At 43.9% G+C, this 22,818-nt stretch overlaps 1 protein-coding gene across 2 annotated transcripts in view; it reads left to right on the top strand.

The window, feature by feature from the left end:
• The window catches only part of TMEM65 (transmembrane protein 65), a 92,453-nt gene that overhangs the window by 24,669 nt on the left and 44,966 nt on the right, over window positions 1-22,818 (top strand). Inside the window, exon 2 of one of the 2 annotated variants that reach the window (XM_088453108.1) lies at window positions 11,138-11,218. The exons of the other annotated variant lie outside the window; for it this stretch is intronic. Within the exon in view, the coding sequence (XP_088309234.1) occupies window positions 11,138-11,218 (81 nt within the window). The remainder of the gene's footprint in view (window positions 1-11,137; window positions 11,219-22,818) is intronic. 2 annotated transcript variants of the gene reach the window in all.

The following is a 22,818-nucleotide window of genomic DNA, read 5'->3' on the forward strand; positions in this document are numbered from 1 at the left end:
TGCAATGATACCATGGGGTCATTTGTGACCTATCCGTGCAGAGTCTTGCAAGTGCAGTTGTGACATCATTAAATCTTATGGTTTGCGCTCTTGTGGTTACAGAACCACTTGTGCTGTAGCCGTTAGTGGAAGCCAGTGCTTTTCTCATTAATCTAAGTCTATTGTTCAGTCTAAATAATGCACAATAAGCCCGATTCTGAGTAGGACGCGGCTGCCTACTTCCTTCTTTATGCTAATGCGGGAATCCGCCCACGTATGCCAAATGTTCTCCATGCATCTCCATGTTCCTATCATATGTATATTAAATGTATAGGTTTATTTAATTAGAGTTGTGTTTCATGTATTAACACCAGCGCAGAGACCTTTTTTTCTTTTTCTATCTCCATGTGGAAGCCCATTCCACCCACTGCTTTTATATCCGCTGCAATTGATGTCGGTACCCGCGCCCACCCCATACGCGGCGGCCCCAGGCTGGCCCCATACGCGGCGGCCCCAGGCTGGCCCCATACGCGGCGGCCCCAGGCTGGCCCCATACGCGGCGGCCCCAGGCTGGCCCCATACGCGGCGGCCCCAGGCTGGCCCCATACGCGGCGGCCCCAGGCTGGCCCCATACGCGGCGGCCCCAGGCTGGCCCCATACGCGGCGGCCCCATACGCGGCGGCCCCAGGCTGGCCCCAGCCCAGAACTTACCTGAACATGATCGGCGGCGTCGCTTCCACTCCCGCTGCCTCGCTGTGACTGGATCTAGCAGGCGCACAGAGTAAGCTCTTCACGTTGCGGATGACGTCACCCGCGCAGTGCATCACTGGGAACACTGGCCTCTGAAGCGATCGGAGGCTTCTTTAGCCTCCGGTCGCTTCAGAGGCCAGCGTTCCACACCAGGCAGAGGGTGACCGGAAATGTGGCGGGGGTAAGTGCCGAGTGGTCGACTGTTTCTGCCGGGCGATGCGCCCGCAGAAAACAGCCTGGGGAGAACACTGATATATGTGAATGATATAGGAGTAAAGGCTCATGCACACTTGACGATATCGCTCATGGAGCATATTGTTAAGTGTTATCCCTTTAACTCCCTGGCTCAATGTCGGGAACGACATTGAGCATCCACACTGAATGATATCGTTCAGTGACTGCACCCTCCCTCATCCCCGAACTTGTAGAATCTGACAATATCGTCAGATTGTCCTGCAAGTTCAGGCGATGGCAGACACAACTTTATTGATCCATGAGAGTGCGCATCGTTAACGATTTTGTGCATACACACTGGACGATATTGAACGCTATGAACAATAATGATATCGTTATCGGCCATATCATTCACTTTATTGTCTAGTGCAGTGATTCCCAACTTCGATCCTCAAGGCATACTAAGTCTTGGTATTAAGGCCCCCATACATCAGAGATTGATTGCAGCAATCGTGCATTTGCAATCGATTGTGTATAAAAATCTTTCCCCTTTTCAATCGATTGCAGAATTGCCACAATCGATTGAAAAAGGGAAAGATTTTTATACACAATCGATTGCAAATTGCACGATTGCTGCAATCAATCTCTGATGTATGGGGGCCTTTACAGTCCAGGGCCCTCATTCAGAGCCGTACGCTCTGAGCAGAGCGCACGCTCTGCATGAGGGCCGGGCTCCATTTTCATGGAGCGTCCTCCTGGACGCTCGTATAGCTGTGGGTCACCACCCACAGGCTATACGAGCGTGCATTTTGATGGCCGCGATGGTCGTGACCATCGCGACCATCGAAATTGCGAGCCGGAGCCTGCGGTTGAGGTTTTCAACCGCAAGCTCCGGAGTGATTTTGGCTCTATCAGAGCCAAAATCACTCCCACTGACATCACTAGTGATGTCAGTGGGCCGGCTTCTGACGGGAGGCGTTCCAGTGGGCACGCCCCCGTCAGGGAGGCACGCCCCCGTCAGGGAGGCACGCCCCCGGCACGCCCACCAAAGGGGGCGTGCTGTCAATCAACATTGACAGCACGCCCCCTTTGATCGGACACAACGAGCGAAGGAAAGTCCTTCGCTCGTCGTGTCTGGCGCATGCGCACGACGGAGCTCCCTCCGTCGTGCGCATGCTCAGTGCAGACCATCGACCCACTTGCGAGCGGACAGCCGCTCGCGAGTGGGTCTGAATCAGGCCCCAGGTTTTAAAGATAACCATACTTAAGCACAGCTGACTTAATTAGAACCTCAGTTATTTTGATTTAACCATCTGTGCTCAATCATGGATATCACTAAAGGCCCCCATACATCAGAGATTGATTGCAGCAATCGTGCAATTTGCAATCGATTGTGTATAAAATTTCTTTCCCTTTTTCAATCGATTGTGGCAATTCTGCAATCGATTGTGTATAAAAATCTTTCCCTTTTTCAATCGATTGCACGATTGCTGCAATCAATCTCTGATGTATGGGGGCCTTTAGTGTGCCTTGAGGACTGTGGTTGGGAACCCCTGGTTTAGCGTGTATGAGCCTTAAAACACTGAGAAGTGCCTTAGGGGGAGATATATCAAACCTTCTAACTTAGAGGAAAGATGGAGAGTTGTCCATGGCAACCAATTAGCATACAGTTATCTTTTTACAGAATGTACTATATAAATGACGGCTACAAGCCAGGAATAGGCAGCGTATGGCACTCCATCTGCTGTGGAACTACACATCCCAGCATGCAACGGCCACATTTGTGCTATGAGGGCATGCTGGAATGTGTAGTTACACAGCAATTCAAGTGCCATTCATTGCAGGCCCTTGCTAAAAGCTGGTTGGTTGCTATAGGCAACTTCTACACTCGTAACCTCTCTTCAGATGGTTTAGTACATCTCGCCCTCAGCAAGGTCAGTGCTTCCCAGTGAATTGATGGTGCTGCGTTCTCAGGAATCGTTGTCCCTCCCACAATATGGCTGCATCCTTCTAGTAGAAGGACACTGTTTTACAAGAGGTGACATACGGTTCTTCATACGTTGGCGGTATGTCAGCTGTAGATCTGACTTGCCTGGAATGCCAAGCTTGGCACCCTGCTGTCTACACATTCCACGTAGTGTTTCCCGGCTTCAACAAAACAAACAGCGCTGACATCTCTCGCCGTTTCCTGCGCTGCTTCACTTCCCAGTACAAGTAATAATTGATTCTCAGTAGTTTCTTATTCCCAGTGTCATCTGCTATTAATTTGTAAGACATGAGCCCAGTTGATAGAAAAGTTATGATGACTGTACTACAGCTAGCAGGCACTAAACAGAATGTATTGATTTACAAAATACAATTTGATGGATCATGGGTCTTTTTACCCAATGCGGCATTAATAGCACAACACGGCTTTATGTCTAGATAAATGAAATGGAAATGGCTATATATTAAGGCACAAGGCAGCTGCTCCAGTTTGATCTGAATTATTCTGTTGTGAGCCATTCATTCGCAGAAGGTCACGGTTCATCTGCGGCAGGGATGCGTGTGATATGCGAGACGGTCCTGATTTCACACACAGGAATTCTGCACGGAGTATTTTCCAGCTACCAGGACTTACTAACTGGCAGCCCAGCCAAGATGTTCATAGAATTAAAAAAAAAATCAATAAGAAAAACATCAAAATCATGGGAACAAAATTGTGATGCAAAAAAAAAAAAGAGAAAAAACAAACTTCACAATTGGATGTCCAAAAATAAAGCTATTAGATAGACTACGCTGCGGCTGGCTTGCTATTCAACTGTATAAGATCACATTAGCACGGGATGTCATAGTAACTCTCTCGGCTGCTGAGCTGTCAGTCGCTCACATGTTCTCTGCAGGAGTTTTCCACAGTCTTATGACACATTTCCAAATAAAGAACTGATGGCTTCATTTTGTAGTAATAAAAAAAGAAAAAAGTTTTATATATCTCTATTGGATCAAAATAAATCTAAATGCAATATTTGTTTTCCTAGTGCATCTTATAGCTACCTTTTTGTGCACAATGTTTTATAGGGAACGGCAAAGAATTGCTGTGACATTTACCGTGGATGCTGGGTGACACAAATTGCTTTGGAGCTTCATGAAACCACAGCCTGCCATCTGTACTTCTTTTGTTGACTATTATCTACATTATAGGGTGTAAGCTTGTGAGTAGCGCCCCCCAACCTCTTTTGGAGTCCATTCAGTTATGCGCGATTCAGTGCGCATCCATTTAATTCCATTGTTTTGAGCCCCCTTCGCGCCCAACGGAGCTATTCAATAGTTGCTCCTGTCGGGCGCGATAAGCTGCCAGAGCTCCATTTCAGCTCTCATCCCCAGCGGGGTGCGAGCTGAAATGTGTGAAAAGTCACTCTTTGCGGTTGCGCCCGGCACTTTGGTCGGGGGTAGCTGCTTTACGCGGCTAAACCCGACCACTTTGGGCGCGATCAACGCAAAAAACTGGAACAATTGAATAGCAGCCCGCGATCTCCTGTCGCTTTAGACGGGAAATCCGGACTGCGTGAATAATTAAATTCCACCCCTTTTGTCTGTTTAATACCCAATTTTATCTTATTAGTGTTTGTTTCCAGTAGTAAAGTACTGTGGTATATGCAGCTATATAAATAAGTGTTACTAATAATAATACATAAATGCTTAGAACCACAAAAGCAAAATACTATTTTTAAAAGTTTGTGTTTATTATGTAACCAAAAAAAGTCACTTGTGTGTAAATGGGGACTAGACCCAATGCGGGTTTGTTCTTTAAAAGTTTTGCTCTCGCGCACAGGACTGTCCTCCACCTTTTGTATCAGTTTGTTATGTGTAATGTCTGTATTCCTCGTGCTGATTGTAAGGCTATGTGGAATGTTCTCTTATTGCATGATGATAATGATTAGTATTTTATCCTGTATAATAAGTACACGGTGGCGGAGGATTTGCACACTGTCAGGCATGCCCATGTAGCCGTTATAGAACAGCTCCCTGTACTGACACCTTTCACTCTCACCTTAGGCATTGGAGGCTGATGGGGGTGATCCGGGACGTCCTGGCTAATTAAATTGTGGGTTTAAACCAGAAGCCGTTGTGCTGTTTATGTGACCCCCACAAACATAGGGAGCTGAATAGGGGGCAGCGTGCCTGAAAGCGGACAGCCATTTACATTCTGTGCGGCATTCTAGGGATTTTTTTCCCATCCTATAGATTAGCGTCTGTTTGAGATTAGCTCTGGCGGTTTATTATTGAAGTCGGCAGCTGTCGCTTTTGTTGACAGAGATTGGGGTGATAATTAGCTGACTGCACAGTTTGGTGTCTTTTTCAGGAGGGTTGAGGATTTACTAAGCATACATTACAGATCTGTGCAGAGACCACAGATAAATACGCTCGCCTCGGATTGTTTATTTGTTATTATAAAGTAGAATTAGATCTGCGCTGTCTATGTATCTGTGAATTAATGAATTTGCTGCTGGTTGGGAGAAAGGATGGAGGAATATCTACCACCCTGAGATGAATGTAATAAAGAGCGTTACCTATAGCGTAGTAAGTTGTGGTGGTGGGGGTCTAGACTGCACACCCTAATTTTAAACTTAATAAGAGGTGCACCGTTCTTCCATGCTGAGACTTGTAGTGCCATGCAGGAAAAAAAAATATATTGTTTGACTCTATTTTATATTGTGTCTCCTGGTCAGTGCCTCACATGGGTATACAGTCGTTATATCGACATTCCAAATTTCGACATGGGAAGGCAAAATGCTGACATGCTGAATGTTGACAGTCCTTTTTATGATAAGATCCGGGTTAGGGCTACAATCGCCTGAAAACGCTGTGTCAACATTTGACACGTCTACAGAATGTCACTGTCGACATGCTGAATGTCGACACTGTATTACACTCTTCACACTGTTCGACACTTAAGCTGGGTACACACAGTGCGATCTGCACAACCAACGATATCACTGAACGATTTCCCTTGAACTTTCCGTAGTGCAGGACAAACAATATTGGGTGTATACACTGATTGATAGATATCTATGATATTGGGTGTACACACTGATAGATATATAGGATAGACATTGGGTGTACACACTGATATCTATGATAGACATTGGGTGTACACACTGATAGATATATAGGATAGACATTGGGTGTACACACTGATATCTATGATAGACATTGGGTGTACACACTGATAGATATATAGGATAGACATTGGGTGTACACACTGATATCTATGATAGACATTGGGTGTACACACTGATAGATATATAGGATAGACATTGGGTGTACACACTGATAGATATATAGGATAGACATTGGGTGTACACACTGATATCTATGATAGACATTGGGTGTACACACTGATAGATATATAGGATAGACATTGGGTGTACACACTGATAGATATATAGGATAGACATTGGGTGTACACACTGATAGATATATAGGATAGACATTGGGTGTACACACTGATAGATATATAGGATAGACATTGGGTGTACACACTGATATCTATGATAGACATTGGGTGTACACACTGATAGATATTTACAGTATCATAGATATCTTTCAGTGAAGTCATCCTGCCACATCTCTGAACATGTAAATCGTGATCAAATCGTCCAAGTTGGCCTGCATGTACGGACGACCATAGATATCATTATCGTCCATGCAGGAACGCGCAAAGTTGGTCGTTTGCTGCATAAGAATGAACGATTTATCGTTCATATCGTACCGTGTGTATGCACCTTTAGTATTTTTTTGTATAAATGAAAAGTAGTGTGTACAGCTTAATTCAATAAAGTTGTTGCCAATCTCTTACATAACGATGAGTGTATAGACCGTGTGACTAGTTTCCCCCTCAGTATGTATGCGTTCCTTTTCTCGTCCTGTTATGTCCTTTTTGTGCGCCGGGATTTAGTTTTATTTTTAATGTGGGTGTTTTTGAATAGCAGCATGTTTTTTTTTTTATTATTATTATTATTATTATTATTATTAATTATTGGTGGAAGGAGTTCTTTGGTTTTAGTCCTTTTGGTTTGTGTTCCTTGTGAGTCTTTTGGTCCTCTCTGTTATTGGCCAAGCAATGTATTTTCTTACAGTTCTTTACACATGAGTGTGAGTTTAAAAAAAACCATAAAACAAACCCTTTTTCTGCACTAAAGGAATATGGGCCGGGTCACAGAGTAGTTCAGGTGGCTGAAGAAATAACTTATTGCGCTGTCCTGTGTTTTTCTTTGTGATGTTCAAAGACAGGTGTAGGCTACCTCCAGCACTCCAGCTGCTGTGGAACTACACATCCCAGCATGCTATTCCACGGTTTTAAAACATCTTCTAAAACTATGACTGGATGCTGGGATGTGTAGTTCCACAGCAACTGGGGGGCCATATGTGGTCTACCCCCCTTATGACAGTGTTTGGTAACTCCAGTCCTCAGGGAACCCTAACAGTGCATGCTTTCCAGGTCTCCTAAAAAAAAATTCAAAAGTTAAATAATCGACACCACCTGTGGATCTTTTAAAATGGCTCGGCCAGTTATTGAATATACCTGTGCTCCAGCATGGAGATCTGGAAAACATGCTCTGAGAATTGGAGTTTGGAAACACTGTTCTAGGATGTCAAGTTTTTGTTGTATTGTCCAAGAATGCTGTTTTTGACTGCCCAGTGGTGTAGTTGCAATTGAGTGTTATGTGCAATCTGTGAAATATATTTGTCCCATCCTTTTGTACAAAGCATCATGAATGAAAGGGAAAGGTAAAGAGGGAAAATTCACCACACTGATCCTAAATAGATCTACCTAAACACTCATATGAAAATGCTATAGCCACCTCTGATGTAAGTTGCGGTATTGTAGTACCATTAGTATTACTGGGTGGTGGTGCTACCGAGAGTAAAATAAAGGATTACGAAAAACAAGAGGTATTGGTTCATAAAGAACTGCAACCGAAGAACGCTGTATGGGTGCACTTTCATAGCTCAATTGGTATCAGTTAAAACATAACTTTTATCAATACTTTAGACAATTCGATATAAAAGGGCTCACACAGATATCAGAGAGATCTGACAAAAGATGTGAAAAGAGTGAGTGGATAAATCTCAGTTAACAATAACCCAGATAAAGTATGCGACATATGGAAAAAACATGTATTGGACGTAACATGAAACTTAAGAATATAATATAAAAAAAAAAAAAAAATCTGGTCAATAGATGTTAAAATATTGTATTCAAAGAAATAGTAAAGTAACAATGTACTCTAGTAAAATCCAATTGGGTTGTAACAGCAAAATAGAAAAATAGAACGTTTAGGGGTATCAGATTGAATACTAGGCTCTGCTGCTCCTTTCACACTGAAAAAAGTGGAGGAACAGGAGTGAGAGATCTGCTAGCATTGTTGCCCCTAAGATAAATAGACAACAGAGGTCCTAGTCTTCAAACCAAATTACTGATATTAGCTGTCATGCCCATGGTATTGGACCGCAAATTAGTGAATTTATAGGTTGAAATGAGGACCAGTGGGAAGGTACAAGGTACTAAAAGATGTTACTGTGGATAAGGTGGAGAATGAAGATTCTCAAACGTAGGTGATCAGATGTTTAGATGCATCACAATCAATGGTGTGGATAGGGAGGCTCTAGTGACAGTGTCATGTTATGATATTGGAACGGTATGATAAGGATATTGGTTATCAGAGATATAGAAAAGTTGGGGCTAAAGATTCTACAACCAGGCTCTGCTACTCGGTCTCGTACACATTGCAGAGGAGGAAGAGTGAGAGATCTGCTGGTGTAGGAGTCCCGAGAAACGCAGTTAAGAAGAGGTTCCCGTCATCAACCCCAATTTCTGCTGTTAGTTGTCATTCCCACAGGCATAGGACAACGTATGAGAGAATTATCAGGTTGTGATGAGAGCCTCTTGAAAAAACGAAAGAAAATAATACACAATAATCTGTTACCAAAATAGGGCATGAACGTCACTAGCGCACATAAAAAAAAATAGTTAGCAATCATAATAAACAATATGGATCATGGAGATCACATCAAGAGGGTATATTTCAAAAATAAGTATGATGTTCATATCCGCTGAGGTTACATCTGCAAATGAAATATCTGAAGATGTGCCAAACTATCGCTAAGTTGTGAATAATACATAGAACAGGAGGTAATCACCACTACATTTGGAAGTAATCCTTTGCCACATAAGAATCAAAAGTCCATGTTATGATCCCAGACAATGTTTTTATCAGCAGAAATTCATACACCATCAGGTGTCAGCCAATTAGACCCAATTGGGAAAGGTATGGTAATCAACTGGTTCAATAGTAAAACTATCTAAACACTGTATCAAGTAAATCACACGTTGTCAGTAATCAAAAAATTGACCGTGTCTATTTACATAGTATGTAACTATGCTAAGAAAGAACAAGTTGATATGTTAATAATAAAAAAGGAAATAAATCGTGATTGCTCAGGAGCTGTTTTAGCTGGTGATTCGATATGGACACAGCTGATTATAAAACACTGTTCACTGAAAGTAAATGGCAATCACATGGTATCTACCGTGTGACACCTTAAAGAGTGTATGTTGCACACTGGCAGATGAAAGGATACATCCTATAGTCTGTGGCAGTGAGAAAATAAATCCTGATTGCAGAAAAAATGATTAATTCAATGTAGTTCAAGTTAAACAATAGATAGCAATATCTATTCACTTAATGTAAAGCCCTGTTGTACCTAAAAGAACATATTAGCATATAGGCAGTGAAAGGGTGAATCCTAATCATCATGGTATGCTCTAAGCTGCAGTACTTAATCAGGCAAGGTATTAAAAGTATGCTGTGCAAGAATACATAACCTGGTGTTGGGGTGTCCTGCATTGCGCAGTCACGGGTACTCCCTAGATCCGTGCCTTTTGTACAACGCGTCTTCATCTTGTTTGTGTTTTTGTATAGCTCACTTAAGGGTATGAAACACCATCTTAAACCTGACTTATTTAATTTTTTTAGACCATTTTCCATCGGTTTAGCTGTGGTATTACTGCCCAGTGGCATAATCTAATTTGTCAGACAAATGTCGCATTTTCTTTAAAAATACTCTGGAGTTCATGGTGAACTAATTACAAGTTAGTCCTGTGTCTCCAAATCAACCCAAAACATCAACCCTCCACCACTATGCTGGACAGTTGGTTTGGTTTCTTTGTGGTGAAATGTTTTGTGCCTGGTTTTCGAGAAACGCGTAGCAGTCCATTAAGACCATAGGGATCCACTTTGATCTGATCTGGGCATTTACCAGAATTCTTGTGTTTCATTCAGATGCAGATTTGCCATTTTACTGAGATTTTCTTGGGTGGGAAGGGGCTTTCTCCTAGATAACTGTTAATGGAAGCCATAACTTCATTCTTCTTAGACTGGCGGAGTCAGTAACCGTTTTACCATGTTGTCCGAGGTCTGTAGCTGCCCACATGTAGCTCTTGGGCTTTTTGTGATTTCTTAGAACAATGTTGGTTTGTCGGTGAGTTTGTTGGGCGGCCCAATCCGGGGGAAGATCCTGGGAAGTTTGTCTTCAATGTTCTTGACTTTTCAGATGGAGCAATACATGGGTGTGTATGAATAGACACCGCCAAAATGGTAACAGGTTCTGAATGTCGACAGTCTAAACTTCGACATGGACGTTGAGTCGACAGGGAAATTGTTGACTTTCATAAATGTTAACTTGTAATTTTTTGCTTATTTTAACATAACCCTAAAAATAACAGATAAAAATGTACTGTCTATATTTTGGTGTTGTCATATAAAATGTTCACATTCTGATCCGAACCCGCATATGTTTGTGGGCATTCTGCACACTATTGCCGAATGTCACTGGTAATTGGAAAAGATAGGCATGGTCTAGACCAGGGGTGGACAATTAGCGTCCCTCCAGCTGTTGTTGAACTACACATCCCAGCATGCCTTGCAGCAGTTTTGCTTTTTGGCCATGCTAAAACTGTTGCAGGGCATGTTGGGATGTGTAGTTCAACAACAGCTAGATGGGCGCTTATTGCCTAGCCCTGGTCTAGACAGTGCACAAAGGTCCGCTCCGACTGCATACGTGCTGTTTCTATGTATATGCCTGTACGTCTTAGTGGCAGACGATAATGGAATGTAGAGATTCTTTATTTAATAGGTTTGACCGGTATAAAACTTTTTCTTTTTAATTTACTTTTTTAATCCTTTTCCAGCCAATCGATATCCTAAAACCCTGCCCTTTACAGGCCAGAAGCCTGGTGGCCAGATGGTGGCCGCAGAAGACAGTCACTGTGGTATGGTGATGGGGTTCTGGTGTGTGGCACCTGTGGGGTTATGTGGCCTACAGCTTGATATTTGCAGTGTTGCTCTGCATGGCTCCTATGTGATGGCTGTAGATATTTGCTGTGCTTGTTTTTTTTTTAAAGGAATGTTTTAGTATCATGAACATTTTTCTTTTACTACCCTGTTTCCTCAGACAGTCTGGTATGTCGCTATTCCACTTTATGTATAGTATTTATATTGATACTTTGTGTAATTCATCCCCCTTTCCCTCTAAAAGCCTCATTCTTTTTGAAAAGTTTTAAAGTATCACAATATCGAGAAAGCAAAATTTCCTACTCGATAGGGCTGATTCAAACCTCCTGGCTATGCTTACACGTAACTACAGACATGGCTCAATGTTTGCTTCACTCGAACGTAAATGAGCAGGGTTATTACCTAGATTTACAGGCATGGCCATTCTGTGGCTCTCCAGATGTTGTGAAACTACAAGTTCCAGCATGCCCTGCCACTGTCTTGCTATTAAGAGATGCTAAAACTGTGGCAGGATATGCTGGGACATGTGGTTTCACAAAAGCTGGAGAGCCACAGGTTGGCCAGGCTTGTCTAGAACATTGTGTGAGCTGCGATGCTACTACGGAATCTCATGACGAATTGAATCGGCCACCAAAAGTCTAAAGAGCCTGTTTATTTGTTAGCATGTTGCAAAGTGTTTCAAACTGATCCATTGAAATGATTATTGGGGGTATTTATCAAAGCGTGGAGACAGATAAATTGGGAGAACTGTGAAGTACCAATCAATCAGCTCCTGTCATTTTTTTCAAATACAGCCTGTAACATGTAAGTTAGAAGTTGATTGGTGAGTACTTTTACCTCACAATTTTATCTCTCTCCAAGCTTTGAGAAATACCCCCTATGTATTGTGATTGCTTACTGTGACACATCGAGTCAATACTAAAGCTACACACTAGGTTGATGTGTCGGCCGACCTATCTGACGATTGTATGCACACTTACCAATTGTCTGCCCAATTGTGTGCCATTTAAATTTGCCCGCTCAGCTGAGCGGTGAAACGCTTCCAGGCCCCTGCAGCATGTGTACAGGCGATCGGCGGGTCCCCCATACACACCAGCAGATGACTGATACATCGATCAGATATATCGGCCAGCTGCTGTGCTGCACAGCAGATCGGGTATTTCTGTGGACGACATCGTACATACACGCTGATGCACTATAGATATATCGCCTGTTCAATAGAAAGTTAGATATATCTATCAGTGTGTACCCAGCATTAGAGTTCGCTACAAGACAAAAGCCGGGTGCTGTGCGTACCAGCCATGATAGGGTTAGTGAATTGGTGGCCTGTCTAGCACTTCAAAAGTGCTAGAAAACCCCTGGAGGACGTGGCCTGACCACACCCCCAATGTAAGAGTCATTCCCAGATCTGATTCCCAGCCATGGACTGTTAGGCGGTATGCACCATCGCAGAACTGACTGCAGTCTTTAAAGCATGCTTGTACAGAGCTAACATAATTAAAAGGTAGAAAAAATGGAGTTTGTCATATGAGGGGTGAGACAGACCTACATAGGTAAATCATTGATGTCGCTACTAAACTACAGCTAAAAGATATAACCTTCCATATATATTGTCCTAATAGATTTAATAGAAGCATTTTGTTTTTAACAGCAATGTCCTTTATACGAAGTTTTCCTAAAAATGTACAAAATGCCACCTTTCCTATGTCGCCACACTTCCCGTAATGCCACCACAGAACTGGAGACCTGTATGTGTTAAGGGCCCCATACATCTGCGACGGATTGCCGCGGTCCTGCGATGCTGCAACCCGGCATCGCAGGATCTTAGAAATCCAACATGTTGGATTTTCCCGATTTGACGATCGCAATCAAGTTAAAAAGTTATCGTGATTGTCTAATCGGGGTCAATTAACATGGAAAATTTCAGCAATTCTGCGACGGATCTCTGAACCTGGATGGTGGCCGCTCGGCGTTTTCACCCGGCAGATCGGCATCTCCGATCGCGTCTCGCAGGATCGCGGAAACCCCTCTCTGAGGCATGGGCACCTTAATTTACATTAGGACATTAGAGGACTTCATCTGACAGTAGTTATCGGCAAAATCAGGTCGGTCTGTTTTTTTTTTTTGGTTTTTTTTTGTTACTCTGTAAACTTTAAAACCTAATAAAGTTGAAAAAAAAAAAAATGGAAACAGATGTAGTAACTTAGGTATAATGTAGCTCCAGCTATAAATCCTTTTAATTATGTAACGGTTATTGAAGTTAATATTACATGGGCACATTTATTCACCACAGTTTTAAATTACTGAAAAAGATGATTCGCTTCTCCAATGAATGATTGATTATGAGTGAAGTACAGAGAAATTGTTTAATTAGATGCTGCGGCTATGCTAATACAGTACGTCTCTGGGTTGGGGAAGCACCACGTTTTCTAGAGAATATACACCTTTCTGCAACCGGTAGACAGATGCTCAGCCGCAGTTAGTAGTGTTTATTCTGGCACCCTGCAGTTCCTCTTTCCTGTCTTGGGTGTTGTGCTCTGCTCTGGTGCTTCTAGCACACTCAGCTGATGCAACAAACTGGTGAGATACAGGCCGCAGAGAGCGCCACCTCAGGCAGGAAAGAGGCACTGCTCGGGTTGTGACAGGTGCAGGGTGCTAGAATGAACACACAGACGTATTCAATTAGCGGCGAAAACCCGTTTTCTGCGATAGTTTCGTGAGTGACATCATTTCGCCATGTGAAAAGTTTCTTCCGTGTTCAATTTCAGAGACTTTTCCCCGGTGCGGAAACTCAATGCAATGGAACCTGCGAAAAAGTTTCGCCCATGAATAGGTGTCGAAAAAAGTGCAGAATTGGGGTTTTGGGGTGCAAACTTCAGAAAACAAATCCTGCACCCTTTGGACAGTACCCCAAGGGTAAACTGCATAAAAAAAAAAGTTTAAAAAATACTTTAGATCAACCCAAAAAAGTACTTTCATTTTGGGGGCTAAAAAGTACAAAGTTGGGGGATACATTTAAAAACTAGCGAAATAGACTCCAGGGGGGATCCCCAAGTATGCCCCAGGTGTTTTTAAGTTTGCAGGTGTTTGCGTCAGGTGGATTTTCTACGTTTTTGAAATAAAACTTTTCGTGTACCCCAAATTTTCTGGGACTAGTTGTTTTCAGCAAAAAAACCCCTCCTAAATGCTATTCTTCACCACTTGTGCAAAGATGCTAATTACCAGCTATTGAGAGCATTCAAGTACCCCAAATACCTCTAGCAGGGCTATTCTTGGGTGTCTATAGCGATCCCCAATGTCAGTGCATCTTTTGGGGGGTGTCAGGCTGATTCCCCCAAATCTGACAGCACTTTTCGCCTGTTTGCGTTTCGCTGGATCCCGTTTTCGACAATTTGTAATTGAATACGGGGATAAGCGGGGATGTGCGCAATACTTTTTCGCATGGAAAACCGGCGATGTCGGCGAAAAGTACGGGACTTTTCGCGTCTAATTGAATATGCCGCTAAGTCTAGTCCAGTGGTTCTCAAACTCTGTCCTCAGGACCCCACACAGGTCACGTTTTCCAGGTCACCCAGCTGGTGCACAGGTGTAATCATTACTCACTGACACATTTTAAAAGCTTCAAAGGTGGAGCTAATTATTTCACTTGTGATTCTGTGAGGAAACCTGGAAAACATGCACTGTTTGGGGTCCTGAGGACCGAGTTTGAGAACCTGCGGTCTAGTCCGTTGAGGATTAAGTATTCCTATCTGTCCTATCTGCTTGCATAACATAAACAGTATGGCGCTAACGACTCTCTTCCGCACACTTTCAGCGCTCTACCTAATAGGAGAATATGGCGACATAGCAGGTAAGGTAGAGAGGTGTACAATTGGGAAATATATCTATTTTTTTTAATGAAAATAAATTGGGGGCCTGTAATGTATATCTGTATTATCCGCCATTTACCTCGAGCACTGCTGTAACGTCCAGGCAGACGTGTCAGCTTGGCGCAGCCAGCTGTGCTCGCTCACCTGCGGAATGGAAATCGATTGGTTTTTGTAATTAGACATCTAAATTCTCAGTAGCCCTGGAAGCTGATCTGCTGCTGAATTTATGTGTTCCTTCACAGAAACCCTCCTAAAACTCAAATCCACCGATCAATGCAGCAACAAGTTCTGTGATAGATGTGGAGCTTACAGGATTTGTGTAACGGGTCAATAATCATTCTCCCTCCCTAGTTGTCAAAGTGAAAGCACCAATATTCAGTCGTTTCCTTTTAATAAGAATTAACATTGACAAATCCCCGGCATGCTGCTACTTTTAGTTCCACAATGGCCGAAAGATCCACGTGCTGCAGTGTTTACATGCATTCATGAAATGGCAATATCTGGTGATCACTTGCATGTCCTTGAACACAGCTAGCCACAGGGATTTACCATACGGATTGTGCAGGAATGGCTTGCGTTTGCATCTACTGTGAGTTTGCAGATGTCTTGCGTTCCACGTGTTCATTCTGTCTTGGAACGTATGAAGCCCATGGAATGTAGCCATTTCTGCCGATTCTAGCTTCAGATATTTCTTAGGCTCCAACCGAAGTGACTTTGCAGCCTCTAACAGAACACCAACACTTAATAGATCAATACATTTCCCGTCTGCAGAACTGATTACCCTAAAGACATCCGGAACTGTTCTGAGCAGTCGATGTGTGATTAATGGAATAAACGGCAGATTTGTATATGTGCCACTAGTGTAATGGCCATTTCTGATGGTTTCAATTGTACGCTGCTGGGGGGGGGGGAGGCTCAGTCCTGTCGCTTAATCATTAATAATACAGAATGATATTTAGAGCAGAGTTATGATGTCTGTAGAAGATCCAGGCATCGGGCTGTCCCTGTGTCAGAGGATGAATGTTTTTCCCTGGTTCATTATAAGATCCTGCAACTTCCCTGGTTTCCCAAACCCGGCTTCAGAATTGGACAGTGTTTTGTCAACACCTATCCTTCAGATGTGAATCAAGTATTCTGTAGTTAAACAAAAAAATCTATTACAGTCCTTGTGAGTGTCACTGAATAATTGATTTGAATATAAAAAGGTTTATAAACAGACACCTTACTATAATAACTAATGTCTTATAAATAGTCTACTCTGTGAATCAACCACATTACAACTAGTGGTGATCATCCTATATCAAATACTTTAAACTTAAAAAGTCTGATATTTTATTAAGACCCAGGTTTTCAAATAGCCACTGAAAAGCACAATTTGTTTGGACGCAATTAGGCCTCAGTCTAAAGAGATGATCAAATTACCAAGCATTGGGGAATTTTGAAAACAATGGCTTCTTGCCCCCAATCGATCGTGACCGTGAACACATCAAAGGCTGACCTCCTTATCTTGTTAATCCCTTCAGCACTACCAGGGGAGGCAGGGTTGTGCCTGCAGACCGTATTTCAGTGCCATGGGCAGACCGGGTGCCATCCGCCCTCCTTCATCTCCCCCCCCTGCGCCTCTCGCAATGTTATGTGTTATTAGAAACGAGGGCAAAAAAAACCCATTGCAAGATATACTTCCTAAGCTAAGTGAAGAGCAGCAACTAAATAACCATAAATATGAATTAATAAATTGCAATAGCTAAAATATTGTGATGAGCAAATACTTGGAATAAAGGGGTTTGATGAAAAGAAAGCTGAAGTTGTGAAACGCGTTATATAGTCCTTTCCTACTGACCACTGTGCTGGAATTTCTGGTGGTGGTTCCATGATGGACATCGTTGCCTGTATCCATCTATCCAGTGAGCCCTGCATGACATTGTGTGTTTGTAAATCTATATATGATCTATGTATTATCTGTTACACATAGAAAAGCTGCAAATATAGAGAAAGTCCTTAGTACCTCCTTTATGATTGGCATGGGTACCGGGGCATGCCCCAGTTCCGGATTCTGATACGTGTACGTGCAGATGCCTGATGTTACGTTTGTGGTCTTTTATAGAATATATACATGTGTGTGGCAGTCACCGCCAAACACTGCCAGCTATCATTATAGAACCAGGAACGTCCATACGTAATTCTAAAGTTTCATATTTTTACTTCTGAATTATACTGCTTGTCGGTGCCTTATTTATATCCATCTTTAAGCGTCCGAATACATCATTGTAATTTATTTATTTTTTTTATACATTTGCTTTATGTTTGTAAATTATATAAATGGACTATTGAAAGAAATCACTGTAAAGTGTCATTGGGCCTGATTCAGAAGTGGACACAGTGGCGGAACGCGTGCAAATGGCCGACGTTTTATCAATGGCGCATGTGTCTGAGTCGCACCATGCAAGCATGGTGCAAGTGTTTCGATGGTGCGGCTAAAAACGCACCACTAATGCGGCATCTTACGATACTGCGAGTAGTGGGCGTCTCAGTCCTTGCTCATTCATACACACGGATATACACAGGTGAATCGCTTTGCAGCAGGCATTAGTGTGATCTCGCATACGCAACTGCGGCAAATGACGGAAGGTATATGTATGACGTATACTGCAGACATATGGGGAATTTTGGAAACCTGTACAGTCATTATGGGGTATTTCTTCTTCAGGGTCCATAGGGATCCTAAGGGATACAATGGGGTAATGTGGTTGGAGAGATCCAGGCACTAGTTAAAGCTTTCAGCTCCCAGGATGCCTCGGGTCCTCCTCCATATATACCCCAGCCACAGGCCTTCCGTTGTTCGTTTGGTGCGGCAGGATTCAGACACACCTTTGTAACAGGGGACTGCTCAGGCAGTCATAAGCTTTTATTTAATTTTCTATGCTTTTGGGTTGGCAGTACTGAGCGTCTGAATTAAGACGCATGTACTGTGCTTCCATCTATCTCCGCCGGGCGGCAACACCAGTAACAGGGCTGGTGATTTCGGCGGGTCTCAGCTGAGCTTGCTAGCAGCGATGCTGGGACCCGGACTGCAACCGGAAGCACGGAGATATCAGGTAAGGCGATTCCTCGCTGACAGGGAATCACGCGCGGCAGTCCTTGCTTCTGGCGTAGGAGATGCATCGGAAGCTGCTACAGTCAGGGCCCAGAGCTTCCGCGTCCTCACTAGACCACCGGGCCTTATTGTTTGACGCCGGGGGATCATCAGCAGATGCTTCTGCTGCCACGAGGCCAGCTTTCCCGGCCGGTTGATGCAGCTTAGGGGAGGTAGGCGCTTCCTTGGCAGCTCCTACCCAGACGCAGTCCCTTCAAAGGTTTTCGTGCGTCTGGGCCGCTCCTCCTAAACGCCTTGTGTATATGAGACGCTCACAGTTCACCATCGGTGCGCTGTTGTAGCTATTGGTCTCAGGAGGTTTTGGGTCAGTCTCCCTGTATACCTCTCCCATGGACCAGGTATGTAGTGCTCTATATCTTACCAAGCATTGTGTTTTCAGTAGTTGATTCAGAGCCCAGTGCATCTTAATTTGCATATGCATTGTATGTGACTGTTTGCTAGCTGCTGTGTTAATACTGTCTTTTATTTCTGACTGTCAGTCATAACTATCACTGTGTTTCTCCTCATCCCTCTGTTGCAGGTGTGTGGGGTTTTTCTTTATACGTACTTAACATTTATTTGTTATTTGTGAAGGTTGTCACATTACATTGCATTGTTACCTTTTATAATTGATATGTCAAAAGATAAAGGGAATCAGGAGGGGGAGGCCCCTGTGCTGGTTTCATATAAAGCCTGTTTGGCGGGCTTGGCCTCTCAGGACTTTATAAAGGATGGTTTGTGTGCTGTCGGTTATAAAGAACCACCTCACCAGTCCAGTATACCAGTCCCTGTACAAGAGCCATGTTGGGTGTCCTCCTTGTCTCAGGTTATGAAGCAGTTTGTGGATCGTATGGCTACTCCCATACTGCCTCCTTGTATGAGGTATTCACAGTATGCTATGTTTGCACCTCCTATACATCCTTCCTGGATGGGTGCTTATGCCCACTCAAGTCAAGAGTATGGCTCAGTCAGCGGTTGCAAGCAGACTGGTAGTTACTAAGGCGCCTAAGTGAAAGTTATCTTTTTATCGGTCTGTTCAGCATATGGATTCAGACGCATCATCAGGGGAATCGGATGATGCGCAGGGTTCTTCTCCATTGTCTAGCTTGGGAGAGGAGGTCCATCCGTCCACAGTGGATGTTCCTTCTTTGGTGAGGGTGGGTAAATCAATCCTAGATCTTCAGGTTGATGAACCAGCCCCTAGTAAGAAGGCACCAATGTTTAAATACCGGAAGGTGGTCAAAATTGAGTTTCCTAAATCTGAGCATCTCACTGAGCTTATGGAAGAGGCACGGGGTAACATGGATAAACTGTTTTATGTGAATAAAAGATTAACATCGTTGTATCCTTTCCCAGCTTCTGAATGTACGAAGTAGGAGGTACCTCCCACTTACTGTTGATGCTCACGTGACGCACTTAGTTAGAAATGCTGCGTTGCCTTTTCCGTCAGCATCTTCTCAAGGATTCTACAGAAAGGAAAATTGAAGAATGTCTTAAGGCAATATTTTTATCATCGGGGGCTGCTACACGTCCAGCTGTGGCTTGAGCCTGGGTAGCCAAAGCTGTTGAAGAATGGACGGGGGCATTGGAAGACTCTCTACCAGATGCTACCAGAGAATAGATGATGTATATCTCCCACATTCGGGAAGCGGCCTCCTATTTGGGAGGAGCTGTAGTAGATGCTGGAATTTTACAGTAGCTTCTAAAGCATCAGCAGCATAAGTAGTGGCGCGCAGGGTCCTTTGGTTAAGATCTTGGAAAGCTGATACAGGATCAAAGAAGGCTCTAGAAACCTTACTTCTATGGAAATATACTTTTTGGAGCAGAGTTAGATAAGATAATGGCTACTCTGGCGGCTTCAAAGTCAGCAGGTCTACGATCTACTGGTACAATAAAATCTAGGCAGGTTTCTTTTTGGACCTTTCGTCCTCCGGGATGAGCAAAGGAACAATCTTCTCCAGGCCATCTAGTTTTCGCAGGACATCCAGGCGACAAACTAAGGGGTCTGGCCGGCCAGACGTCCAGCTTCTTAGCCGGACAACAAACACTCGGCTTGATGGGGCGGGCCTCCTCCTGGAGGATCCCAGGATGGGAGGCCCGGCTGCTTCTGTTTTCGGATTACTGGCATCAAACAACAACAGATGCCTGGGTCCGAGAAGTGGTCTCTCAGGGGTATACCATCACTTTCCAGAGGCATCCTCCCCAGAAGTTTTTTTGCACAGATCCTCCATCAGGTGCAGTCAAGACCTTGGCCCTTCAGGAGGCCATTCACTCCCTGCTGCAGGCAGGAGTAATAATCCCGTTTTTTGTGTTGCAACAAGGAAGAGGTTATTATTCCAATCTATTTTTGGTTCAGAAACCAAATTGGTCTCATCGCCCTATTCTAAAACTAAAAACCCTCAACAGGTTTATTCATGAACCCAAGTTCCGTATGGAGACTCTCCGGTCAATTATTTTGGCAATGGAGCCTAGGGATTTTAAGGTTCCCCTGGACATTCAGGATGCATATGTGCATGTTCCTATTACGCCTTCCCACCAACAATTTCTACGGTTTGTTGTCAGCAATATTACTAATTTCATGCACTGCCCTGCAATGCCCCACCCGGCTATTACTATTTACCAAGATAATGGCAGTCATGACGGCCTCTCTCAGGTGACAGGGGATCTGAATGCTACCATATCTGGATAATCTTTTGATATTGGCACAAACTCCAGTTGTTTAACAACACCATCTTCAGCTGACCATAGCCTGCCTACAAAAGCACGGCTGGATCATCAATTAGAAGAAATCCTCTCTTTCTCCAACACAGCAGATGATACATCTGGGAGCACTTCTGGATTATCAGGTACAAAGGGTGTTTCTACCAGAGGACAAGATTGCGGCCCTATCATGTCGAGTTTGCAAACTTCTACGCAAGCGAAGGGTCTCAGTTCTATCAGCGATGCAGGTACTGGGATCAATGGTATCCACCTTCGACATGGTGGGGTATGCTCAGTTTCATTCTAGGCCTCTGCAAAGATTGATTCTCTCCAGGTGGAACGGACAGTAGCCGCTAATAAGAGGATCCTTCTCACTCTAGAGGTTTGTCTCTCCCTCCTGTGGTGGCTGAAAAAGGATCATCTGGACAAAAGGGCGCCCATTCTGGATTCCAAATTGGGTGCTTCTCATCACAGTCACCAGTCTTAGTGGATGGGGGGGGGGCAGCGACAGGTCATCACACCTTTCAGGGGAGGTTAACAAATCAGGAAAGTCATCTGCCAATAAACATTCTGGAACGGCAAGCAGTATACAAAGCACTTATCATGGCACAGGACCCGTTCCATGGCATGCCGGTGCAGATCCAGTCCGACAATGCGACTACAGTGGCCTATCTCAATCAACACTAGTACGAGCACTACTACTACTACATACTACATGTGCTCCGAACATGTAGTGCATCAGCTGTGTGCTGCACCAGTGGGCGGAGAATTGCTCTGATTGTGCCGTTTTTCTTGCTAATGTGGTTTTTACACTGTGGGGGAAATGTAGCCGGCGGCTGTAACTCGGCACCTGCTGATAGTCTCATTATCTTGTCGATGGTAATATAAGCCACAAAGGAATATATTGATGGTGTGTCGGCAGAGACCAGCGTCAGCATTTCCGGAATCCACTCCGAGCCTCTGTTCTCGTGCTGCCAGCTCTGCCGCTTTCTGACACAGCAGTTTCTAGCCGTTCGTTGCTTTCAATATATTTTGTGCCCGGACAGAACTGAGGATATGCAGAGCCTGTATCATTTATCTAGATGAGATGACACTGCGGGATGCAGGTCCATCAGTTAGGTGATGTAAAACTCTCAAACTGATGAGCAAATGTGCCATACTGTATGTGCCCAATGTACCATGCCAGCTTCGTACGGCATTCTTTATTGCAACTGAACCAATTTAACTCCAGAATTTCCATAGATGGAATTTGCTGTCAGTATAAATTTTTTTTTTTTTAATCTTTTTTCTATTCCTCACTAGTTCCTGCTGTTATCGTTGTTTGCCCCCGGTGAAAAGTTGCTGCATGCAATTAAATACCCATCAAGTGGTTTTCATCTCTGGCTTACCTCAGATTCCCAGCTGGCGCACGGCCTCCGGCGTGTTACTGAATACAGCGGGGCTGGCGCACAGTTTGCTGAGTTTATTACACGCAAACCCGGGGAGAACATACAAACTCAACACTTTATTTGCAGGCTAATGATACCCTGAAAGCGTCCAACTGTTTTGCATACTCTATGAACGGAGCCTACATTGATCATTGCCCAGTCCACACCACTTAACCCAGAGTTAACCCAGTCCCCCTGCCCTCGCAGAATCGGTATGATTTACCGCCGGACCCATGCCGCGGCATCCCGGCAGAGGAGGAAATCCCAATCTTCCTAAGGTAAGTATTGACTCAAAAATGGGCCAAATGATGTGGGACAGGTATGTGGGGGTGCTGCACTAATGGGAACGTGTTTATTTGGAACTTGCAGGTGAGTTAAAAGGTTTTTTCCATCATTTTGCAAACTTAACACACGGACTGTCATTTGATGAGAAACACTTGCTGCCTTCC

The sequence above is a fragment of the Taudactylus pleione genome, unplaced genomic scaffold (genome assembly GCF_031769625.1).
Source record: "Taudactylus pleione unplaced genomic scaffold, aTauple2 ptg000571l, whole genome shotgun sequence".
Taxonomy (NCBI): domain Eukaryota; kingdom Metazoa; phylum Chordata; class Amphibia; order Anura; family Myobatrachidae; genus Taudactylus; species Taudactylus pleione.